At 41.5% G+C, this 26,162-nt stretch overlaps 2 protein-coding genes across 3 annotated transcripts; both read right to left on the bottom strand.

The window, feature by feature from the left end:
* LOC118386066 (interleukin-10 receptor subunit beta-like) lies at positions 1-10,891 on the bottom strand. Of its 2 annotated transcripts, none has more exons than XM_035773461.2 (7): positions 10,691-10,891; positions 9,941-10,064; positions 3,945-4,114; positions 3,591-3,745; positions 2,607-2,754; positions 2,277-2,422; positions 1-2,137 (listed from the first exon to the last, which is right to left on the bottom strand). In XM_035773461.2, exons 1-7 carry the CDS (start codon positions 10,752-10,754, stop codon positions 2,039-2,041), a joined length of 906 nt encoding a protein of 301 aa, XP_035629354.1. In that variant the 5' UTR covers positions 10,755-10,891; the 3' UTR covers positions 1-2,038. The 2 variants fall into 2 exon arrangements, with proteins under 2 accessions (XP_035629354.1, XP_035629355.1); XM_035773462.2 differs by having other exon boundaries at positions 1-2,140; positions 10,691-10,890.
* Positions 10,892-11,007: 116 nt separating this feature from the next.
* On the bottom strand, positions 11,008-16,949 carry LOC118386065 (interferon alpha/beta receptor 2). The gene is made up of 7 exons (XM_035773460.2): positions 16,783-16,949; positions 16,209-16,332; positions 15,175-15,350; positions 14,772-14,935; positions 13,808-13,967; positions 13,519-13,634; positions 11,008-11,480 (listed from the first exon to the last, which is right to left on the bottom strand). The coding sequence occupies exons 1-7, from the start codon at positions 16,820-16,822 to the stop codon at positions 11,379-11,381; spliced, it is 882 nt and encodes a 293-aa protein (XP_035629353.1). The 5' UTR covers positions 16,823-16,949; the 3' UTR covers positions 11,008-11,378.
* Between the last annotated feature and the right edge of the window lie 9,213 nt (positions 16,950-26,162).

Raw genomic sequence — 26,162 nt, 5'->3', positions numbered from 1 at the left:
TTTATGAGCATTTAAAAATATATATTTATTCCCTTGGCAAGTCATTTTTAACTGTTGGGCACATTTTTTACTTGTTTGTGTGTGTGGTCTCCCGCAATAGGCCGTCATTGAATATAAGAATTTGTTCTTAACTGACTTGCCTGGTTAAATAAAGGTAAAATAAAAAAATATATATAAAATGGTAAAAAGTCTATAAAACATGACTTCAAATGTCAAACGACATCTTCCAAGTGCTAATAGAGTACCTTCAACTGTTAAAGGGCCAATGTTAAAGGGCCAATGCAGTCAAAAACGTGAGTTACCTGTGTTTTAAATTTCCACACTATGAGCTTGGAATAATACTGTGAAAATATGAAAATTATATTAATGTCCTTTAAGTATAAGAGCTGTTTGAAAAGACCGTCTGAAATTTCAGCCTTTTTATGTAGGATGGAGTTTTGGCCTTCCATGGTAACATCACCATGTGGTAAATTAGTTAATAGACCAATAAGAAAGAGTTCCAAACCTCTCTGCCAATAACGGTTCATTTTCTGTTTTTGCCTAAAGCACTCCCAGACAGTCCTAGCAAATGTCTTGATTAAGAAGTTGCTATTTGATAAAAAGCTATTTGTTTCCTTTTAACTATTTTAATTGAAGTACCTTACTCTCATTGTTACTCATAAATGATTTGATATTTAGATAAAAATGGCTGCATTGGTCCTTTAATATCCTTCACAAACACAGTCACACAGAGACATATAGGAACAAGCACAGAGTCACACAGAGACATATAGGCACAAACACAGAGACATATAGGCACAAACACAGAGACATATAGGCACAAACACAGAGACATATAGGCACAAACACAGAGACATATAGGCACAAACACAGAGTCACACAGAGACATATAGGCACAAACACAGAGTCACACAGAGACATATAGGCACAAACACAGAGTCACACAGAGACATATAGGCACAAACACAGAGTCACACAGAGACATATAGGCACAAACACAGAGTCACACAGAGACATATAGGCACAAACACAGAGTCACACAGAGACATATAGGCACAAACACAGAGTCACACAGAGACATATAGGCACAAACACAGAGTCACACAGAGACATATAGGCACAAACACAGAGTCACACAGAGACATATAGGCACAAACACAGAGTCACACAGAGACATATAGGCACAAACACAGAGTCACACAGAGACATATAGGCACAAACACAGAGTCACACAGAGACATATAGGCACAAACACAGAGTCACACAGAGACATATAGGCACAAACACACAGTCACACAGAGACATATAGGCACAAACACACAGTCACACAGAGACATATAGGCACAAACACACAGTCACACAGAGACATATAGGCACAAACACAGAGTCACACAGAGACATATAGGCACAAACACAGAGTCACACAGAGACATATAGGAACAAACACAGAGTGCATCAAGGCATAAACACAGACCATGTAATACTCCCTTCCTGGTCCGTTGCCCTATAGCCATGATTCCCCAAAAAATGCCAGTGTAGGCTTACCATGCATGGCCATAATGAATGATAGGCAATATTGATCATTATCATACACATAAAGGTCACATAAATAAACACATCACAGTAAGTAGCTCTCTTAGCATTTCATCAACATTAATAAAAATCACTAAATCCCAGATGTCAGAATATTATTTCTCAATTCTCAATAAGATACACGTCCTCTTTTCTGCCATCTATTTCAGTCCTTGTTCTCTTTTCTTACTTCACATCGGACTACTCACTTCCTATTTTTGACCCATATCTTCCCCACCCACTTTGGTCGTGTTCGACATTGCAGCCGACTTTAAAGGCGAGTCGAGAATGACTGATCAACAAATCACCTTGCAACGTAAATAACTTTTCAATATTATTTGTAGATCTGTCAGTCAGTCTCAATTCACAGTTTTGATACTCTCGAACACAGCCAGACGGTCTGTGTGTTTTCTCCCAGTCTGTGTGTATTACGTTCTTCCGACCAACAGATTGAGCTCTCCTTTGTCTATGCCCCACCTGGCATGACGCGGAGCTCATGGTACACCTCCTCAGGCTGGGGGCTGCTCTGTATGGCCAGGATGGAGGAGCATGGGGGATCCAACAGCTACTGCATAGAATAGAATACCACTTAATTGTGTTACAGAGAACAGCATTATTTTGACCCATCACCCTCCACTGCTACACACAAAGAAACACAGTCTATTATTCATTAAAACACAATGATCATGAGTCATACTACTGACCTCTGTGAAATGTTCAGGCAGCTTGGCCTTGGGTCTGAGGAAGCGGACCACCCTGTAGCAGTACCAGAAGGCCAGGGCCAGCAGGGCCACTGCCACAGCCATCACCACAAACGTCACCAGCGCTGCCACCCAAGGCCTGTCATTGCCTGAGGAGTGGTTGGGGTTGGAAAAAGGACACCAGGGAGGAAGAATTTAGTTGAGCAGAGGGGACTTGGAGAAGCACTGAAGGCAGCAATCTAATCAAATCCTCATCATTTGTGTTTAACCGGTGAAAGGGAGGAAGAGAGAGAGAGAGAGAGGCGGAAAGAGAGCGAGAGACATGGGGCTCACCCTTCGCGGTGCTCTCACATGTAACATTGCTGGGCTGGCTGTGTTTGGAGAACCTCTGGGTGTACACCCAGACCTGAACACAGTACCTGGTCCATGGCTCCAGCGCCAAGACCACTTTACGAAGTGGGGTGCATTTTGTATTTTTGTCCTGGGAGGGGGTGATAGAGAAGTAGTGAGGATCGACAGCGCCATCAGATTATCCCACCCACAGTCATAACAGTACCATTGGCAGATGGAGAAGTAGTTTTTGTGCTCTGACCCTAAACCCAGAAAGTTCCCCCAAAAAGCAACAAAGTGAAACTTTTTTTTGGGGGGGGGGTGCTCTAAGTAATGCTAATTTCACCATTATTTTATTTGTTTAAAATGCTATTTATGCTGCCACAGTGGTAAATATTAAAATAAAAGTGTATTCCAAATTAAACGAACAACCCCACCTGTGTCAAGGCAAAAAAACAAAAAAAAAACACCCACGTGTCTGCACTTGTCATCCTGGGACAGTCAGCAAGACGCATCAATTAATTCAGGCTACAAGAGCGTCGACCCAATGATAATCGCGATTGTTATTAAACTGTTAGGTGTTTTGTAAAAGATGTCTCTTTCCATTCATCAAATGGCGTAAGCGCACTGTTCGGATGCTGGAACTATTTTAGAGTGGACGAGCATGCACAAGTAGTCTACTCTTTTTTTTTTGTTGACAATAAGACGAAAACATCATGACTGGTTGTGTTCATGACAAATTAAAAACGTAATAAAACAATTTTGAACGTTAAATGACACGTCTTTACTATTAGATCCATAAACATGTCACGGTATAATTCGCAATTTGCTTAAACCTGTACCTCGTACTCCTTATTGGCTCCCGTTACTATGAAGTACTGCTTGTTAACCACCAGATGTGAAAGATCCGGCGACAGTCTGTTTTCCTTTGTTTTAACATGATCGGATCCCTTGATGAAAAAATGGAAAGCAAAATGGTCACCATACCTTCTCCTCCTGACCCTCTTTCCAGTAGGTGATGTTAAAGTTTGCGTGGTTGTATACGTCTTTGAACTCAGAGATCCTGAGCACTGGGTCGTTGATGCTCACTTCAATGACAGCACCACTGGAGACAAGAGTCACACCGGGAGGGCCTAGCGTGGCTGTAGAGAGACATTTGAAAGGAAGTGACCAAGAGGAAGTGAACACCTCTCAGATGAGGAGGGTTAAAGAAATCACACTTGCTAGCTGATAACCATAGACTAGTCTATTAAAGAGGCAATTCTGTCAGACTCCAGGCTTTATTCACAGTGACACACTGAAGATCTGTCAAAGCTGTTACGGAGATGGGTATAAACTCACTGTGTTCATCCATGACAAACCACTCAGTCTTCATCCAGCGAGATGTGTCCCCCTCTCGTTCTGCCCTCACTTGGAAAATGTACACTCCAAATTTGTTTAGATGACTGGTGAAGTCGCAGCTTTGGGCTGTTGTGTTCCAACATACAACTTCATAGCTGCTGACCAAGCCCCTGTATCAAAACATGGCATAATAGTTATTGCAGTAGATTAGGTGGTGGCAGATTGACGAGGGCGGCATTTTCGGAGCTAAACTGACCAAGACGCACCAACAACAAACAACACATAGAACCTCACAAAATTTTGCCCAAAAACAATGATCATTTCTCTCAACCAGTGGCATATGGGCTTTTTAGATGAACGCCGATGCTGCCCTGTGATAATCAGGGCCCACTTTATCAAAGGCAGGGGCGCAAATAATTTTGCTTGTCCATTCCCAGCGTGCCTCTCCAGTGTGTTGTTGGACAAATAAAGGCAACAGCCTGTTTTACAAATGGTGGGCCCAACACATGGATGGATATTCATAAAATTCCATTGCCCGACACCCCAGTAAGCACGAGCAGACGTCTTTTTTTGGTCCTGTCCGGATATCTTTTTTGGTGTTTTACAAACGGAAGGCTTATCACATAATTGGCCATTCATAAAATTATATTTCAGGCAACAGGCTACTCCTCAGTGAGCACGGACCGATGCAGATGCCTTTTGGACGTCTATTTTTGGTGAAGTCCAGATCGGCCTTGAGTTCCACAGACATTGGTTTTTGGTCTGGTCCAAATCTGAACCAATCATAGAAGTCTATGTTTGGTTCAGATTTTGTCCGGTCTGGCCCAGCCTTGATTTGGCCCAAACATAGACGTCTATAAATTACATCTTTTCAACGTTCATACAATATCCAATAAATACAGTAGCTAACATCCAATTTGGGCCAAACTTTCTTTCAAACAATGAGTAAGACATGAGGAATACAAATAAATGGTCAACAGCCACCGACGGACCCTCAACCAAACCCAGCACAACAAAAAGTACACAGGTGCTCTGAGTATTGTTTCTTCATCCAATGCAATGTTTTCTGAGTGAATGTATTATTATTACATGTTTTTCTTTCAGAGAAATGTCCTATATCCTGATATTACCAGCTTCTGATCACTAGATGTTGCTGTTCCTGCTACTAGATGATTAATAGGCAGTTTATGGAAGGTATGACAGCAACCCATGGTTTGGTTTCTTTACCTGGCTACTGCTTTAAATGCTAACATTTTAGCATTTGTGGCACAAATCCAATGCAAGTAAATGGACTTATTCCATATTTTGTTGTGTTACAGTACCTAACATCTGATTTGCCAGTGCGAGTATTCAAAATGTATTACTTTTTTTTCTCTTTTTTTTTCTCTCACCCATCTACACACAATACCCGATAATGACAAAGTGAAAAGATGTATTTTTTGTGTGCAAATGTAAGTTAAATACGGAAATATCTCATTTACATAAGTATTCACACCCCTAAGTCAATACATGTTAGAATAAACTTTGGCAGCGATTACAACACATTATTATTACTTGTTTATTCTTCAAGCTCTGTCAAGTTGGTTGTTGGTCATTGCTAGACAGCCATGCCATGGACTGGACTAGGCCACTAGTCAGGTCTCTGAATAGGCCACTCAGGAACATCTTGGTAAGCAAATACAGTGTATATTTGGACTTGTGTTTTAGGTTATTGTCCCGCTGAAATGTGAACTTGTCTCCCAGTGTCTGTTGGAAAGCAGACTGAACCAGGTTTTCCTCTAGGACAGCAGTCACCAACCTTTTCAAGATCACTTTCACAGTCAAAAAGCAAGCTGAGATCTACTGCTCTTATTTTTGTTTTTACATTAACTTCACACAAACAATTTTGTAGGAATGAGGTTTGGGCAGTAGGCCTAATAGATTATCACAGGATATTGGCTATATGATTGGCCTGCCAATATTGTTAATCAGACCATGTTATATTTAAAAACTCGAGCTTTGATAACAAAATAGATCAGTTGGTTTAGCACTTGTGAGCCACTGTGGAGCATGAATTGAAATAATTCGCTTTTTTATTTTATTGAACTGATGGTACCTGCTTCTGATGTTCAATGAGATCAAATCACGACGTCAGTGATCCTCAGGTCGAAAAGTCGGATCTCGAAAGACCCCCGAGTTTCTGACTTTGATGACTGTTCGAAACTATTTTTCCCAACTGCCTCTCACAGTCTCTGCTCTCTCCTTCCTTTCCTCCGCTGAGACTGACCAGAGAGGGGGGGCACAGTCTTCCACCTGCTCTCTCCTTCCTTTCCTCCGCTGAGACTGACCAGAGAGAGGGGACACAGTCTTCCACCTGCTCTCTCCTTACTTTCCTCTGCTGAGACTGACCAGAGAGAGGGGACACAGTCTTCCACCTGATGGCAAAACTTGAGTCGCACTGCATCTGCCTCATGCACAAATTCATGTTGTTCCTATGACCAGACAAAGGTAAATATTCCTTCATATTAAAATCGACACAATGAGCAGCTAATAATAATGATAATAAAACGCAGGGCTTTCAATACTTGGCTATTCATTCATTGCAACTGCAGCCTGATTGGAAGAACGGAGAAGCGCGTTTTGTAATAGTGTTGAATAAAAACAGTGACAGTGCTAAATATAAACTTAAACATTAACTCACTCATCAAAACAGCAGCTCTTTGCTGTAGGTGCACTCTATTTAGTCACATATATGCCGGTCCGCCGGGTGGGTGGAGTTTGTCTCATAGGAACACTTTGCTTACCCAGTGAGCAGGACTTTTGAATCAAGTGTACCTACCGGCAACAATTCAATAGTTTTAAAAAAGGAGCGCAAGCCTTTATCGTTCGTTGGCTTTTCTACAGAAATATTTGGTGATCGACTAGGAATGCCTTGAAGACCGATCAGTTTATCGTGATCAACCAGTCGGCGACCACTGCTCTAGGACTTTGCCTGTGCTTATAGCTGTATCATGTTTCCTTTTATCCCCAAAATCTCACTAGTCCTTGCAGATGACAAGCATACCCATAACATGATGCAACCAACACCGTGCTTGAAATATGAAGAGTGTTACTCAGTAATGTTTTTGATTTGCCCCAAACATAACACTTTATATATATTTTTATTTATTTAACCTTTATTTAACTAGGCAAGTCAGTTAACTTTTTTGGGATAGGGGGCAGCATTTTCACTTTTGGATGAAAAGCATGCCCAGAGTAAACTGCCTCCTACTCAGTCCCAGATGCTAATATATGCATATTACTAAAAATCACTCAGAAGTTTCTAAAACTGTTTGAATGATGTCTGTGAGTATAACAGAACTCATATGGCAGGCAAAAACCTGAGAAAAAAATCCAAACCGGACGTGGGAAATCTGAGGTTTGTAGTTTTTAAACTCAGCCCCTATTGAAGTTACAGTGGGATATTGGTTATGTTGCACTTCCAATGGCTTCCACTAGATGTCAACCATCTTTAGAAACTTGTTTGAGGCTTCTACTGTGAAGTGGGGCCAAATGAGAGGGGAATGAGTCAGAGGTCTGCCAGCAGCCTCGTTCATAGTCACGCGTATTTACATGAGAGGTAGCTCTCGTTCCATTGCTTTTCTACAGACAATGGAATTCTCCGGGTTGGAACATTGTTGAACATGTATGATAAAAACATCCTAAAGATTGATTCTATACATAGTTTAATATGTTTCTACGATCAGTAATATAACTTTTTTGAATTTTCGTCCGACCTTTCTGCTGGAAGTTGCACGCTCATTTAGATTTGTTTACCAAACGCCCTAACAAAAGGAGGTATATGGACATAAATTATGAACTTCATCGAACAAATCAAACATTTATTGTGGAACTGGGATTCCTGGGAGTGCATTCTGATGAAGATCATCAAAGGTAAGTGAATATTTATAATGCTATTTCTGACTAATGTTGACTGCGCAACATGGCGGATATTTATTTTGGCTGTTTTGGGCTCTGAGCTCAGTACTCAGATTATGCTTTTTCCGGAAGTTTAAAAAACATCTGACACAGCGGTTGCATTAAGGAGAAGTTTATCTAAAGTTCCATGCATAACACTTGAATTTTCATCAACATTTATAATGAGTATTTCTGTGAATTGACGTGGCTCTCTGCACAATCACCGCATGTTTTGGAACTACTGAACATAACATGCCAATGTAAAATGAGATTTTTGGATATAAATATGCACTTTATTGAACAAAACATACATGTATTGTGTAACGAAGTCCTATGAGTGTCATCTGATGAAGATCATCAAAGGTTAGTGATTAATTTGATCTCTATTTGTGCTTTTTGTGACACCTCTCTTTGGCTGTAAAAATGGCTGGGTTTTTCTGTGGCTTGGTGGTGACCTAACATAATCGTTTGTGGAGCTTACGCTGTAAAGCATTTTTGAAATCAGACACTGTGGCTGGATTAACGATAATCTTATCTTTAAAATGGTGCCTAATACTTGTACTTGTATGTTTGAGAAATTTGATTTCTGAGATTTCTGTTGATTTGTATTTGGTGCCCTGCAATTTCATTGGCTGTTGGCGAGGGGTTCCCAGACAGGTTAAGAACAATGAAAGCCTGGGCCAATTGTGAGCCGTCCTATCCTATGGGACTCCCAATCACAGCCGGATGTGATACAGCCTGGTTTTGAACCAGGAACTGTAGTGATACCTCTTTCACTGAGATGCAGTGCCTTAGACCGCTGCACCACTCGGGAGCCCCCGAGGACATAAAGTAAATTTCTTTGCCACATTTTTAGCAGTTTTACTTTAGTGCCTTTTTGCAAACAGGATACATGTTTCAGAACATTTGTATTCTGTACAGGCTTACTTATTTTCACTCTGTCATTTAGGTTAGTATTTTAGGGTAATTACAATATTGTTGACCCATCCTCAGTTTTCTTGGTGAAATCCCTGAGCGGTTTCACTCCTCTCCGGCAACTGAGTTAGGAAGGACGCCTTTATCTTTGTAGTGATTGGGTGTATTGATACACCATCCAAAGTGTAATGAATAACTTCACCATGATGAAAGGGATATTAAATATCTACTTAAAAAAAAAAATACCCATCTACCCATCCTTCTTTGTGAGGCCATGGTAAACCACCCTGGTAGACGTGGTTGAATCTGTGTTTGAACTCCACTGCTCGACTGAGGAACCTTACAGATAATTGTATGTGTGGGGTACAGAAAACACTTATCATACCCAGAGTGAATCCATGCAACTTATTTTGTGACATGTTAAGCACATTTTTACTCCTGAACATATTAATGCTTGGCATAACAAAGGGGTTGAATACATTTGAGCTTTTCATTTCATTTGTAAAACCTAACAACTTTAATGACAAATTTCTCTGAACAGGGGAATAAAAAACATCCCAAAATTCACTGGGATTGCATTGCATAGGATGAAGAAACAATACTCTGACTACTTGTCAGAGAGAACTGATACCATATACTCATTGTTGGTGTGGGGGGTCCATGGGGGCTTTTGACAATTTCTTTGGAATCCTCATTGTTAGAAAAATAGGTTCCAACTCAGGTGTTAGGTCCTATATTTATTGAATATGAATCCTATCAATTAAAATACCCAATTAGCTTAATTTCTCAGAGATTATATTATATATCAACAAAATTATGTTTCTAATAGATTGTGGGGTCAAAATCCTCTTTCATGTGCTTTTTGAGGTGGAAGTGAAATAGTTGCACTCATTTCTTAGAAATATACTGTCTGTGTGTGTGGCAGTGTGAGCAATACTGTATGAGAAAAATAGGAATGTGTGTAGGTACAAAGAGCACGCCAGAGTGCCTATGACACATTGAGAGTCTACTGGTAAAGTCGACTTGAAGGTGTGTCAGTTCTACCCTTTCCCAGCACCCACAGGAGGAAGTTCCTCATATTTCAATGTGTCACCCTCACTTTGCTCCATTGTGTTGTTTTTCATATTACCACAGTCTCCACTCACCTGTACTCTGCGCTGTAGGTTATGTTTTCTGTGTGGTTCTGAGGTGCATCCCACTCCAACACTAGTCCCATGTTGACAGAGTTAATCCTGATGTTACTGGGACTTGGAAGTTTGGCTAACACTGCTGTAAAGCACAGAGATATACATTTGAGCATACCTACAATATACTGTACACCAGTGATAGGCCTACTAGTCAAATTTAGATGAGGGGGCACATCAAGGGTACTCCAGGCAGAGCATTATTCAGTTGGTGGTACAGTAACCGAAAAAGGTTGGGATGCTCTGCTGTACATCATGCAGCAGGTGTGGGGAAATAGTATTGTTTCAGGTCTTAGACTATTTTAAGAGGTACTCGAGAAATTAAGCCTGCTTCATAGAGATAAACACTCTTGCGCAAATATGCCATTCAGCAATGCTGCTGGATAAAACCTTTAGCCTATGTGTATTTACATCATCCGTATGTAAATGTAACAGAGACCATTCCTGTGCGTTACAGAGAAGGAAGTAAACTAATATTTACAGCAATGACGACTACAAAATGTCAAGTGTTTCCATTGGTTCCCACAATTGGCAATACAATAGATTGAGGAATGTATGAGAGTGTTAAATAAATGTATATTAGACGGTGAAATTATAAAGGAATATCTACAAAACGAGGTTTAAAACCTTCACCTACAAACATAGACAATCGCCTGACAGCACGTTGGTTGGCTATGCCTTCTATGGTAAGACCAAGAACAAAATACTGACCTGTAATTCCATGTAAAGTTAAACATACTTTGACAAACAAGATGGTAAAAACTGTAGATTGCATGTTATCCAAGAGATTTTCAATGTAATCCAACGACACTGAAATGTTTTGTTGGCTATATTCTTCTTGCGGCTGCTCTTGAGAGTTTGTCTTGCCAACTTTCTGAATGGTCTGAGAATTGCGAGGTAAGCGTAACTACGCTGCGCAAGAATACTGAAGCTTTACGTACGGTTCAAACGAAAAACATGACACGCACTGGGCATTTCCTAGCTTCGCTATATTCAGTGTCAATAATAAAGAATCGCAATAAAACGTATTCAATTTCCTCCTTTTATTACAGGTCTATAATGAAACCTCAACTACTTGTTGAATATGACATAGTTCAATACATTTATAGAAACATCGACATACATTTCACATTTTGCTTTTGCTTATTCCTTTTTTTTACATGTTATAATCAATCACAAAGTAGCTTTATTCACAATAAAATAATAATATAACTTTGTCATGACTCAGACATAAATATAACACAATGGTTTGTTATAATCTTATCACTGGATAATTGTGGGTTAAATATTTATTTGATCTCGAGGATACCACCACCAGTCCATAGCCCAGAGTAAACTGCATCATCATCTTCTTCCTTGACACGTCTCCTCCCCTGTGTATGGCCTGGGAGGGACAAAGTCATGGTGATGGGGGTCCAACCACAGGCAGGACTGAGAGCAGGTTGAAGCGGTCAGGCGAGGGATCTGTGGGCATCTCACCACCACAGAGAGGAACAGAGGACTGTAGGCAGAGAGAGTAGAGCCAAAAAGGGCTGGGCATTAAGCCATGGAAGAGGCAATATCAAAAGCATTATAATGATGGTGATTTAATTTCCTTTCCCCCGGAGTGAATAAATAACAATAATAATAATCTGTATTGATTTAAATTGGTGTCAGGCAAAGTTTCAGTAGCAAAATGATCTATGTTCATATCCTGGTGTAAGCAGTTGTGGTGTTGATGTGGTGTTAATTTGTGTTGCTATGAACAGACTGTTTAAAAAATACTGTTGTTCAAGCAGGGTGTCAAATTAATCAGTGTTACATAGTGTTGATTTTTCATTGTAACATTTCCAGTGTTGATTCAGGTGTTAAATTAACTCTAAGTGTTACATTAACACTCATTTGTGTAAAAGAACCCTAATGTTGGTGTTAATAACCAGTATTACACCAAAACCACATCCATCATTTTCATATTTCCCAGCATGCCCTATTGCATGTGTTGATTAATTAATCTTGTGCTTATATAAATAACATGCATTTTTCTAAGGTAATCCAATCCGTTATATGGATTTATTGCACCTGTTGATGAAATGCAAGTTCCAGTTTAGATTCTTAAGGTAGCCGCATATCTTAGTCTTCCCAACCCTGAATGAGGTTGTGGGTGAATACAAATTCAAAATGTTGGATATCCCCACTCTGGTTGGATTCCAATAGGAATTACATCACTTTGCCAGCCAGCATAATGTGACTTGCAGGCCTGGTTTTGCCTGTAAACCATGACTTTAAGGCAACTGTATTAGGAAAAACTAGGCTCTCAAAATGAGGCCTTGTGAATTACAGTGCATTTGGAAAGTATTCAGACCCCTTGACTTGTTCCACATGTTGTTACGTTACAGCCTTATTAAAACATGTATAGAATAAAACAAATCCTCAATCTACACACAATACCCCACAATGAAAAAGGGAAAACAGGTTTTTAGAAATGTTTGAAACTGTGTCAGAAATAAAAAAGATTAGAAAATGATTTACATACAGTACCAGTCAAAAGTTTGGAAACACCTACTCATTCCAGGATTTTTCTTTATTTTTACTATTTTCTACATGTAGAATAATAGTGAAGACATAAAAACTATTAAATAATACATGGAATCATATAGTAACCAAAAAAGTGTTAAACAAATCAAAATATATTTTATATTCAAGATTCTTCAAAGGAGCCACCCTTTGCCTTGATGACAGCTTTGTGCACTCTTTTTGGTTACTACATGATTCCATATGTGTTATTTCATAGTTTTGATGTCTTCACTATTATTCTAAATGTCTACAAACCTGTTTTCCCTTTGTCATTATGGGCTATTGTGTGTAGATTGATGATAATTATATTTTAAATAATTTTTGGAATAAGGCTGTAATGTAACAAAATGTGGGAAAAGTCAAGGGGTCTGAATACTGTCTGAATGCACTGTATGCGTTGTATTGTGTTAAAGAATTGTATTTTAATTCTAAGACATTTGCTTAGGATCTCACTAGGTGAAGATGGATGAAAATGGATGCAACAACACTGTCTCTGTCACTAACAAATACAGTCATGGGCCGTAACTCCACAATTCACTTGAAAAGCAAGGCACTCTGGGAAATATGCAAATAAGGCTTTACACTGTGTGTTAAACAGTGTGTTAATTTAACACTGAAAAGTGTGGACCCATATAGACACTAAAACAGTTTTAAATTGTTGATTTAACACTTAACAAAATGCTCTAAAGGGAAAGGTGAACGCCATAACAGTATACATTTATCACTGACGTAGTGTAAACATTGAATTCTGAAGTGTTAAATACAATATATTAGTAAACACTATAACAGTGTAACTTTAATACTAAGTTAGTGCACCACTGGTGTTGCAAAGTATCAGTGTTAAATGGCTGAATTTTGAAATGTATAAATTCAACACTTTCTGGTGGTTCTCATTTAAACACTTCAAAGGTGTGAAATTGAACACCTGCAGTGTTCAATCTACCAATCAAATTTCACTGTGCAGTTGAATGAAGTGGCAATAGTACCAGTGTTTTGGGGAGAGGTTTGTGCACACAGAGCAGGCGACCACTATAGACCACTATTCCACAGAGGAGCACCACCAGGAGGCTAAAGGCACACAGTACACTCAGAACCACAGGCACTGGGGGACAGACAGACACCAAGGGTTACAGACTATAATTGCTAACAGAAGTAAACACTGATGTAAAATAATGGCCGTGCCTGTTGTATATGACTGATTTACCAGTGCTGTATTGCTTTGTTGTACTACACTGTGTGGTCTCTTAGCTGTGCTGTTAGGCCCTGGTACTGTACCTGTGTTGGCAGCAGTAGGGCTGGTGAAGGCACAGTGGGGCTCAGAGGGGACAGAGTGAGGGTTAAAGCTCGTAGATGGGGTGACAGTCACGCAATACTCCGCCCCTGGCTCCAGGTAGCCAATCACAGTTTTCTCAGTGGAGGTGACCCACATGCTGAACTACAAAAAGGCAGAGACATTGTCACAATGTTTATATAATGTTTATAGACCCGTTTACCATGCTGTAATGCTTTGGATAAGTAATCCACATTGATCATTGACCACAACGGTCTAATTCATAGCCATGTGTGTAGCTATAATACCAATATCTCATTAAGATATTAGTCCCTTGACTAATGATTTGTTCATTCATTGTTGTCTTGTATTAGATTCACTGTATCTGTACCGAATTGACAAATAACTGTGGGTTAGAGATAGGGAGATGAGATGACTGACAAAGAGATGAGGAGAAGAGACCCCTCCTCCTGAATCTGTGTAGGCGTACTTTTTCTCAGAGCAAGAGGCAGTTTCCTCGAACACAAACCAGACTGTGTGCTCCTGAGAGGAAGGTGTGGGCAAAAACCACCCGTATCTACATCTGTAGTCATGAAAGATAAACAACCCTCAGAGAGGAAAAATGTGCACGATTAAATTCTTATATTAAACAGATACTGATCTGCTTTCTCATCAATGCCCTGATGTTCTTCTCAGGTTCTATTCTAATATAACGTGTGTGGGTTTGACCACATTCTCACAACTTTATTTTCTTGGTATATGTCCTTTCACATATCTTTACACTGTAAAAAAAAACATCAACCTCAAAATGATGCTGATAGGTCAAACCCAACGTGACAGGGCAAGGTATCAGAATGAGTGTAAGATCAAAGCTGTAAGGAGATGTCAGCTAAAGAGATATGTTAAGAAGTCCCCCCCCCAACTTACCCCATTGGGGGTCACATTGTGAACGACCAAGTCAAGTCCTACCTGAGATCCATCCCTGGTCCGGCGCACCATGCAGGTGAACTGTCTGTAGTAGAGCTGTGTGGGGGACAGGGAGCGCTGCAGGCCCCTGGATGTGGGGGGAGTTACCTGCAGGAGCAGGCAGTTCCCACAGCCGGACACGGACACCACTGGAGGGCCCAGCAATGCTGCAACATCAGGGGTCAGAGGTTACAGTGAAGACTGAATGATTATATACAGGTAAATCTAAACAGGTAAATGATGTAACGAGGACCACTAGAATGGACAATATTTTGTCCATTTCCTAATATTAAAAAAAAGAGTAGACTAACGTTTCACTCAAATACCATTCTCAACATGCATTTTGTCTAGTGAAGGAAAAGGAGACTGAAATGGAGGGGGAAAAGGTAGAGTAAAAGCATCTCACTGTCAGTCAAGGGGTAGAAGAGCATAGAGAGGGACCAGTTGGACTTCTGAGTAGTGGTGATGGCTTGAACACGGGCTTTGTAATGATAGAAGGGATCCTTGAACGTGTTAGTGAGGTCACATGACTGGCGGGTCTTCAACCTAGCACAACCCTTCACGAGCTGCCATGAGTTCTTCCTGGACGAGGGAGAGAGAGATGTAAAGAAATTAGAGAGTTTAATTTCACCAAATCTGAAATCATAATTTAAGTTTTCCAAGACCTCTCTGATGAGAAGAGGCTACCCTTCCTGTAGGGCGGAGGACGCAGAGAGCTGTGGGTTGGCAGCACACCCCATTGCTGGGCGTCAGGTAGCCGAGCGGTTAAGAGCCTTAGGCCAGTAATCAAAAGGTTGCTGGTTTGAATCCTCAGAGCCAACTAGGTGAAACATCTGTCAATGTGCCCTTGAGCAAGGCACTTAATCCTAGTCGCTCTGGATAAGAGTATCTGCTAAATGACTAAAATGTAACCAAAATGAGGGACAGTGTCTGACAAACCAACCTGCACGTCTTCAAGTTATTTATTTACTTACTGATTTCCATTTCCATTTCTAATACAACTCCACCCACCCCCCACCCTAGATTATTGTTGTCACTGATTGTCCTGTTTGTGACAATCTTGACAATTTTTCATGATGTTGTTGATATTATTAATGAATCATTCCATTTCCAAAGTACACTTTGCCAATATGTACATTGTTATGTCATGTACGAAAAAAAGCAAATGAAAATTAATTGAAATTGATTTGAGAGAGAAAAAGAGAGAGAAATAGAAGGGAGCAGCTAAGGAAATGGAACACTGATGAAGATATCTACACGGCTCTACATTGCACAATTGCAGTGATTCAGTATTGGCCTTGACCAACTAACCAGACGAAACGAAAGCATTGGATCATCCTGGAAGACAACCCTGAAAAGAAAGTGCTTATTCAGCAGCTACGTATAAGGAGAAGTTAAATTAAATGAAAGCATGGGACTGAAGTGTAAGTGTGAGCTAACCTGAGGCTCTGAACTGTGAAATGTGTGTTGTCAGGAGTCCCTGGACCTGGCAGCCAGGTCAGAGTGTGCTCCAGGTTGAAGGAGACAATGGACACGTTGGTAGGGGCTGGGAGCATGGACACCACTGGAAGATACACACACACACACACACATACACACAGATAGGCAGACAGACAGTGAGACAGACAAAAAAAACACCCAAAATGATAGACAGACACAGAACAGGACAGCCAGAGAGAGAGACAATGCAAACGAAAACACATCAAACATTTACAGAATTTTTTTCTCTCTCAAATAATACGAACAATGAAGATAAGATACTGTGGTGTGTCAATATACAGTACATTATACAGGCCTCCTTCAAGAGTTGCAACTTGCAAGAGGAACATCCTACATTAAATACTGCAGTCCTCGCCAGAAAGTAAAATGCATGACCCAAACAATCAACGAAAATCAATTGAGGGGTTAAATGCGGAAGCCAAATTTTGTTGAATGCATTCAGTTGTGCAACAGACAAGATATTGCCTTCCCCTTCATTTCCCCCCAGAGACCCCTTCAAAAAAACAGAGCCTACCCAGGGGAAGGTGCAGGAGCAGCAGGGTCCAAGGCCCCATCTTTCAGATTGGGTCAGGTCAGTCCAGTGGTAGCTGTGTAGGATGGCAGGCCTGGCCGTGTGTCTCGGGGTTAGAGTGCAATGAGCTGGGGCAAGGAGCTGCTGCTGTCATTATGTAAAGGTGTAAGTTTCATTTCCCCAGAAATCCCTCCCTGAGATGTTCCCCCTAACACACTCACACACCTTATAATATCCATGTACCATGTTCTGTCACTCCCACACTCACTGGAATGCTGCATGCTAAAATGGGACGTACAACACTGGATTGAACATTATTTTCCCTTTCTTTGCTGTCCATTTCAATGTAATATTTGTGTTTGTGAATGTTTGAAGTGTATGCTGTATTCGTTGTGTGTTTCTGTATGAGGTAAGTTTGAAGGAAGCTATACAGTATACATATTTCTGTCATGAACATGAAGCTTGCTTATAACGTTATACTGAACAGAGTGCTGTCATCAGTTTATTAACTGTGTTTATAACATACAACTACAAAACAAATGTTAAGATGGTATATACAAATATTTCATTTTATTAAGTAAGTACAAATGAAAAAGGATACAAAATGTCTCCACAAAAAATAATTACAAAATGTTTGTATTAGTCATTTGACCGTTAACAGTTTGACATTAAGAAATATTACATCTCAAAACAACATTCTTTTTGCATTGATTACATACATATAAAATAATACACACTTCAAAATCATTATATTTTCCTGAATATGTAACAGTTTGGGGTGGCAGGTAGGTAGCCTAGTGGTTAGAGCATTGGGCCAGTAATCGAAAGGTTGCTGGATTGAATCCCCAAGCTGACAAGGTAAAAATCTGTCGTTCTGCCCCTGAACAAGGCAGTTAACCTACTGTTCCCCGGTAGGCCGTCATTGTAAATAAGAATTTGTTCTTAACCGACTTGTCTAGATAAAAACAAATAGGATAATAAGTTTTCTATAGTATGGCAAAAAGCAAGTAAAGGCTACTATACATTTGTAACGGTCAAATGACTAATAATTAATCTTTTGAAGACACTTTGTATCCTTTTTCCCCCCCATTGGCATAAACACTGAAAAGTATATTGACCATAAACTTGTGAATAAGTACAGAATACTGTATTGTATATAGCTTGACCTACCATTCCCTTGACATTTGCCCATGAGCATCCCACAAACACACAGTGTGTACCACACACTGATCCCCACTTTAAAAATGTTAGGCACCAAACAGAATTTCAAGAGTACCAGAAAGAGATATATATTTTTAAATGTAGTTTAGCACATCTCATGACAACTTGGATGGTAAATGACTCAGGATGATATCGAACGATATTGCCACTCCCATTTGCCATCTCTTCAATCAGGCCGACAGGAAAGTGTGTGCCCTCAGGCCTGGAGGAAAGTAAAAGTAATTTTTCTACCTAAGAATAGCAAAGCACCTTTTACTGGCTCAAACAGCAGTCCAATCAGCCTGTTACCAGCCCTCAGTAAACTTTGGGAAAAAGTTGTGTTTGACCATGTCACGCCTTGGTCTTAGTATTTTGTGTTTTCTTTAATTATTTGTTCAGGCCAGGGTGTGACATGGGTTTATTGTATTGTCGTATTGGGGTTTTTGTAGGCATTGGGATTGTGGTTGATTAGGGGTGTGTCTAGGCTTGGCTGCCTGAAGCGCTTCTCAATCAGAGTCAGGTGATTCTTGTTGTCTCTGATGGGGAACCGTATTTAGGTAGCCTGGGTTTCACTTTGTATTTCGTGGGTGATTGTTCCTGTCTCTGTGTAGTGTTCACCAGATAGGCTGTAATAGGTTTCACGTTCCGTTTGTTGTTTTTGTATAAGTTATGTTCATGTATCGCGAGTCATTTATTAAAGACATGAGTAACCACCACGCTGCATTTCGGTCCGACTCTCTTTCGACAAATGAAGAACGCTGTTACAGAATCACCCACCACACACGGACCGAGCAGCGTGTTAACAGGCAGCGACAGCATGAGCAGCGAAGGGATGACGTTATGGACAGCAGAGGTATGGAGTATACTACGTGGGAAGAAATAGACAGGTGGGCGGTCGACCCAGAGAGAGTGCCGGCGCCCGCCTGGGATTCGCTGGAGCAGTGCGAAGAGGGCTACAGGAAAATGGAGTCGAAGAGAAAGACACGGCAGCGACAGCATGAGCAGCGAAAGGAGGATGAATTATTCGGAGAATGGACATGGGAAGACGTGTTGGATGGCAAAGGTTGTTACACTTGGGAGGAGATACTGGCCGGAAGAGATCGCCTCCCATGGGAACAGGTGGAGGCACTAAGGAGAGCAGAGGCAGCCGGAGATAGGAGCCGACGATACGAGGGAACACGGTTGGCAAGGAAGCCCGAAAAGCAGCCCCAAAAAAATATTGGGAGGGGGCTTACAGGGAGTATGGCTATGCCAGGTAGGAGACCTGCGCAAACTCCCTGTGCTTATCGGTGGGCTAGAGAGACCGGGCAGGCACCGTGTTATGCTATGGAGCGCACAGTGTTTCCAGTGCGGGTGCATAGCCCGGTGCGGTTCATACCAGCCCTTCGTATTGGCCGGGCTAGAGTGGGCATCAAGCCAGGTAAGGTTGGGCAGGCTCGGTGCTCAAGAGCTCCAGTGCGCCTGCACGGTCCGGTCTATCCAGAGCCACCTCCACACACCAGTCCTCCGGTAGCAGGTTCCCGCACCAGGCTTCCTGTGCGTGTCCTCGCTCCAGTATCACCAGTGCCAGCACCACGCATCAGGCCTACAGTGCGCCTCGCCTCTCCTGTGCTGTCGGAGTCTCCTGTCTGTTCAGCGCTATCAGAGCCTTCCTCCTCTACAGCGCTGCTGGAGTCTCCTGTCTGTTCAGCGCTATCAGAGCCTTTCTCATCTCCTGCGCTGTCGGAGTCTCCCGCCTGTTCAGCGCTATCAGAGCCTTCCTCCTCTACAGCGCTGCCGGAGCCTCCTGCCTGTTCGGAGCAGCCTGAGCTGTCAGTCTGCATGAAGCAGCCAGAGCTGTCAGTCTGCATGAAGCAGCCAGAGATGTCAGTCTGCAAAGAGTACCAGTCTGCAAGGAGCTGTCAGTCTGCAAGGAGCTGTCAGTCTGCAAGGAGCTGTCAGTCTGCAAGGAGCTGTCAGTCTGCAGGGTGCTGTCAGCCTGCATGGAGTAGTCAGAGCTGTCAGTCTGTATGAGGCAGCCAGAGCTGTCAGTCTGCATAAAGCAGCCAGAGCTGTCAGTCTGTATGAAGCAGTCAGAGCTGTCAGCCTGCATGGAGCAGTCAGAGCTGTCCGTCTGTATGAAGCAGCCCGAGCTGTCAGTCTGCATGAAGCAGCCAGAGTTGTCAGTCTGTATGAAGCAGCCAGAGCTGTCAGTCTGCATGAAGCAGCCAGAGCTGTCAGTCTGCAAAGAGCTGCCAGTCTGCAAGGAGCTGTCAGTCTGCAAGGAGCTGTCAGCCTGCATAGAGCAGCTAGATCTGCCAGTCAACCAGATTCTTCCAGATCTGCCAGTCAACCAGTCTCTTCCAGATCTTCCAGTCTGCATAGAGCAGCTAGATCTGCCAGTCAGCCATGATCTTCTAGATCTGCCAGTCAACCAGATTCTTCCAGATCTACCAGTCAACCAGATTCTTCCAGATCTGCCAGTCAACCAGAAACTTCCAGATCTGCTAGTCAACCAGAATCTTCCAAATCCGCCAGCCAGCCAGGATCTACCGGAGCCTACTACCCCTCAGTCCCGAGCTGCCCCTCAGTCCCGAGCTGCTCCTCAGTTCAGTGGGGTTCTGGGTGAGGACTATTAGGCCATGGTCGGCAGCGAGGGTGGATTATCCCAGGACGCGAATGGGAGGAACTAGGACATTAATGGAGTGGGGTCCACGTCCCGAGCCGGAACCGCCACCATGGACAGACGCCCACCCGGACCCTCCCTATGGTTTTGAAGTGCGTCCGGGAGTCCGCACCTTAGGGGGGAGGGTTCTGTCACGCCTTGGTCTTAGTATTTTGTGTTTTCTTTAATGATTTGTTCATGCCAGGGTGTGACATGGGTTTATTGTATTGTCGTATTGGGGTTTTTGTAGGCATTGGGATTGTGGTTGATTAGGGGTGTGTCTAGTATAGGCTTGGCTGCCTGAGGCGGTTCTCAATCAGAGTCAGGTGATTCTTGTTGTCTCTGATGGGGAACCGTATTTAGGTAGCCTGGGTTTCACTTTGTATTTCGTGGGTGATTGATCCTGTCTCTGTGTAGTGTTCACCAGATAGGCTGTAATAGGTTTCACGTTCCGTTTGTTGTTTTTGTATTTGTATAAGTTATGTTCATGTATCGCGAGTAATTTATTGAAGACATGAGTAACCACCAGGCTGCATTTCGGTCCGACTCTCTTTCGACAAACGAAGAACACTGTTACAGACCAGATACAGATTTTCAACAGGCTTATTCAACATGTCCGGCACTTACACAAATGACTCATGATTGTCTGAGAGAAATTGATATCAAAATTGTAGGAGCTGTTTTGTTAGACTTCAGTGCAGCTTTTGCCATAATCTGCTGCTGAAAAAAACACGTGTTATAGCTTTACATCCTCTGCTATATTGTGGATTAAGAGTTACCTGTCTAACAGAACACAGAGAGTGCTCTTTAATGGAAGCCTTTCCAAAATAATCCACATAGAGGCAGGCATTCCCCAGGTCAGCTGTCTTGGCACCTTACTTTCTTCAATCGTTACTAATGACCTGCCAATGGCTCTGAATAAAGCCTCTGTGTCTATGTATGCTGATGACTCTACACGTCAACTACCATAGCAAGTGAAATCACTGCAACACTTCACAAAGAGCTGCAGTCAGTTTCAGAATGGGTGGCAAGAAATAACTAAAAGCACTGTATTTGGGACAAATCATTCATTAAACCCTAAATCTCATCTAAATCTTCTAACAAATCATGTGGAAATTGAGCAAGTTGAGGATAATAAACTGCTTGGAGTAACCCTGGATTGTAAACTGTCATGGTCAAAACATATTGATGCAACAGTAACTAAGATGGGGAGAGGTCTGTCCATAAAAAAGCACTGGTCTACTTTCTTAACATCGCTATAAACAAGACAGGACCTAGTTTTGTTGCACATGGACCACTGACCAGTTGTGTGGTCAGGTGCCACAAAGAGGGACTTACGAATGGCCCAGAACAGGGCAGCACGTCTGGTCCTTAAATGTACACAGAGAGCTAACATTAATAATACGCATGTCAATCTTCCTGGCTCAAAGTAAAGGAGAGATTGACTTCATCACCATTACCGAGCTGTCTGTTTAAACTACTAGCACAGCATAGCCTAGTGGTTAGAACGTTGGACTAGTAACTGAAAGGTTGCAAGTTCAAATCCCCGAGCTGACAAGGTACAAAATCTGTTGTTCTGCCCCTGAACAGGCAGTTAACCCACTGTTCCTAGGCCGTCATTGAAAATAAGAATTTGTTCTTAACTGACTTGCCTAGTTAAATAAAGGTGAAATAAAAAATAAAAAACACAGCTCAGACACCCATGCATACCCCACTAGCCATGCCAACAGTGGTCTCTTCAAAGTCCCCAAGTCCAGGACAGACTATGGGAGACGTACAATACTACATAGAGCCATGACTTCTCTATTCCACACCAAGCAGTAAAATCAAATTTAGAAAACAGATTAAAAAATACACCTTGAACCAGGTGTACACTACACGACTTTCAAAATCCTAACATCGCTGAGCCGCTCACATTAAACAACCTTCTTTCCTGTAGTTATTTTTGTGTTGCCAACATAGTGGTGCGCACACTAAACGATGTGGCACAGACGGGGGTCACACACTGCAAGATTCTTCACTTGGTCATTATGATTCTCGATACCATGTGGTCTCACAAAAACAATGATGTGATTAGATTTAACGTACAGTAGCTACAATTAGCTGTGGCTCAAAGCAGCCTAAAATGTGTTCAGTAAGACATTCACGTTTGCCACACAGAGTTGAAATATCTTGCCAACATTTTGAATTGAATAACATTGCTTGTGAACTTCAGAGCTGTAGCAATGACACTTTTGCTTTGGTTAAAGACAAGTTCAAAAGCATACTAGTAGTAGCTCCTGGTTGAGTCTACACATTCTGGGAGATGAAAAACAACGTCATCATCTCACTGGCTTCTTCTCTGGCGAACTCTCATTGGCTATTGCTGATCACTGTTCTCAAAACGTGTAGTTGCACAAGATCAGTAGCCCTCAGATTGTCTCTGATCCACTCACATTAAACGAGCGTCAGTGATGGCCGTGCGCCCGAGTAGGCATCGACATGGGGATTTTGTCTTCAATCTCAAAAACTTAGGATAGCTAAACCGTGGCCAAAATTGTGTAGTGTACACATGACTTTATGGAACAGCATGGACTGTGAAGAGACACACACACCGGCACAGACAAACGCACACAGACAAACGCACACAGACAAACGCACACACACACACACACACACACACGGATTGTGTGTAGATATGTGGTAGTAGGGTAATGGCCTGAGGGCACACAATGAATGTGTTGTGCAATGTAATGTTTTTGATATGCCTTGATATGGATCCCCATGCCAAGGCAGCAAATAATGGGATCCATAATAAATACAAATGAGTAGTGTAGCAGACCCAATCAAATTTCCCTAGACATACACTCAAGTTAGCAGGTTGTTATGTAGGTAAAATGACTGAAAAATGTTCTTTATCAAACCAATAATTAGCGACCTGGAATTAGTTTAAAACGGTCCAAAACATGGTTTATGAAATATATAAAATATGCGTGAAATTACGCAGGAATAAAAAAGGTAGCTTTGTTAATATGGGTCATATTTTTTAACCGTTTGAGCTAAGACAAGACGTTTCCTTTGCAGTAAAGCTGCAAGCATGCCTGTTGCACAGCTGTGCTGTATTTGTCCTCCCAGGCACTCAGAGGCTGCGTGACAACAAACTTGCAGAGCCTACTCAGACTGGCCTGTGCTTTTGGTTATACCAGGGATTCAATTATACAATGTATTAACTTTACTTGCTCTGCTCTAATGTATCAAATGCATAAATGTAAACACAGAAGACCAATCAGGGTCACTATCCCAGCTCGCTATCACGACTAAATTATATTTCAAAAACTGATTGAGGAATAGATGCGCAGAAAACTGACTTTATAAAACAAGTGTAATTGGCAGGGCTGAAAAATGTGGTATTATCATATGAAAACGATACTACAGTATTATAAAATGTTGTTATCATAAGTATTATGACGTTTTGGTACTGTGATATAACCGTGGTACCGGTATACGGTGCAACACTACAAGAATGCACTTGTGCATTTTGCTAAAAGCTGCCCAGAATCAAGTAAATAAATCATGAGGAATAAGGTCTGTCCTAAATGTAGGGAATATAAGAAAGCTCAGAAAATATTTTTGTTTTTTTGGACACATATTTTACCCTTTGTTTTTATTGGCACAAAACTTCCTCTATACTTCCATGAATTTGTCATGTATACTTCTAGGTCACCAGGATGCTTGTTATGGCGCACTCCTGTCACCATCGCTACGTGCACCAGCGCGTCGTCAGACACATGTGGAATCCATCACCGCCCTGATTACCTTCCCTATATATGTCACTCCCTTTGGTTCCTTCCCCAGGCATTATGGTTTCTGTTTCTGTTTCCTGTCTCTGTGTTGTTTGTGTTTGTGTTTCATTTATTTATTTATTAAATGATTCACTCCCTGAACTTGTTTCCCGAACTCCCAGCACACACACGTCACAACAAGCATGATGGTTGACGCAGCTTGTTGGTCATTAGCCAAGTGGTGATTCCCAGCCATTTCAAAGCACGTGAAGGCATCCAGTATGGTATTTATGATTTCACATCAGGAAAATTCCCACCTCCCACATGGTTACGAACACAGGTTTATATTTAATATATTGGGTATAAAAATGTACAATTCTACTGTTATCCGCACATGTACCCAAAAAGGTACTGACCACTACCATGTGAGTTCCTATGTGAAGGTACACTATGTGTATGTAATATAATAATAATAATAATATAATAATAATAATAATAATAATAATAATAATAATAATAATATATAATAATATATAATATAATAATAATAATATATGCCATTTAGCTGACGCTTTTATCCAAAGCGACTTACAGTCATGTGTGCATACATTCTACGTATGGGTGGTCCCGGGAATCGAACCCACTACCCTGGCGTTACAAGCGCCATGCTCTACCAACTGAGCCACAGAAGGACCACTATGTATCTTTTACCTTTTTGTGCACCAGGTAACAACACTTGTACAGTAACAGTACTCTTATTTTTTTAGTGTTTGTGAATATACACTACCGTTCAAAAGTTTGGGGTCACTTAGAAATGTCTGGTTTTGAAAGAAAAGCACAGTTTTTGTCCTTTAAAATAACATCAAATTGATCAGAAATACAGTTTAGACATGGTTAATGTTGTAAATGACTATTGTAGCTGGAAACGGCTGATTTTTTAATGGAATATCTACATAGGCGTACAGAGGCCCATTATCAGCAACCCATCACTCCTGTTACAATGGCATGTTGTGTTAGCTAATCCAAGTTTATCATTTAAAAAAGTCTAATTGATCATTAGAAAACCCTTTTGCAATTATGTTAGCACAGCTGAAAACTGTTGTTCTGATTAAAGATGCAATACAACTGGCTTTCTTTAGACTAGTTGAGTATCTGGAGCATCAGCATTTGTGGCTCAGAATTATAGGCTCAAAATGGCCAGAATCAAAGACTTTCTTCTGAAACTCGTCAGTCGTGTCTTGTTCTGAGAAATGAAGACTATTCCATGCGAGAAATTGTCAAGAAACTGAAGATCTGGTACAACGCTGTGTACTACTCCCTTCACAGAACAGCGCAAACTGTCTCTAACCAGAATAAAAAGAGGAGTGGGAGGCCCTGGTGCACAACTGAGCAAGAGGGCAAGTGCATTAGAGTGTCTAGTTTGAAATCAGACACCTCACAAGTCCTCAACTGGCAGCTTCATTAAATTGTACCCACAAAACACCAGTCTCAACGTCAGCAGTGAAGTGGCGACTCCGGGATGCTGGCCTTCGAGACTGCACAACAATGTCTACACTGTATTTCTGATCAATTTGATGTTATTTCAATGGACAAAAAATTTGCTTTTCTTTCAAAAACAAGGACATTTCGAAGTGACCCCAAACGCTACACGGTAGTGTATGTTCTTGGTGGCACTGCTGAGACATTAATGCACTCCAGACCGAATGGTTGCAAGTTCAAATCCTGAGAGAATTTATGCACTCTTAGATTCTATCAGATTCACGATAGAAAACATCCGC

The sequence above is a fragment of the Oncorhynchus keta genome, chromosome 7, assembly GCF_023373465.1.
Source record: "Oncorhynchus keta strain PuntledgeMale-10-30-2019 chromosome 7, Oket_V2, whole genome shotgun sequence".
NCBI lineage: Eukaryota > Metazoa > Chordata > Actinopteri > Salmoniformes > Salmonidae > Oncorhynchus > Oncorhynchus keta.
The sequence above is the reverse complement of the archived record's forward strand: the minus strand, read 5'-3'. Positions and strand labels throughout refer to the sequence as shown.

Coding starts and splice junctions, on each gene's coding strand:
- LOC118386065 (XM_035773460.2), bottom strand. CDS start 16,822: ATGGGGCCTTGGACCCTGCTGCTCCTGCACCTTCCCCTGG. Junction 13,968..14,771: donor GGACCAGGGATGGATCTCAG/GTAGGACTTGAC, acceptor GCCTTTTTGTAG/TTCAGCATGTGGGTCACCTC. Junction 11,481..13,518: donor AACCTCTCCCCAAAACACTG/GTACTATTGCCA, acceptor CTCTGCCTACAG/TCCTCTGTTCCTCTCTGTGG.
- LOC118386066 (XM_035773461.2), bottom strand. CDS start 10,754: ATGCAATCTACAGTTTTTACCATCTTGTTTGTCAAAGTATGTTTAACT. Junction 4,115..9,940: donor ACCTACAGCGCAGAGTACAG/GTGAGTGGAGAC, acceptor GTTTTGATACAG/GGGCTTGGTCAGCAGCTATG. Junction 2,423..2,606: donor ATGTGAGAGCACCGCGAAGG/GTGAGCCCCATG, acceptor ACCACTCCTCAG/GCAATGACAGGCCTTGGGTG.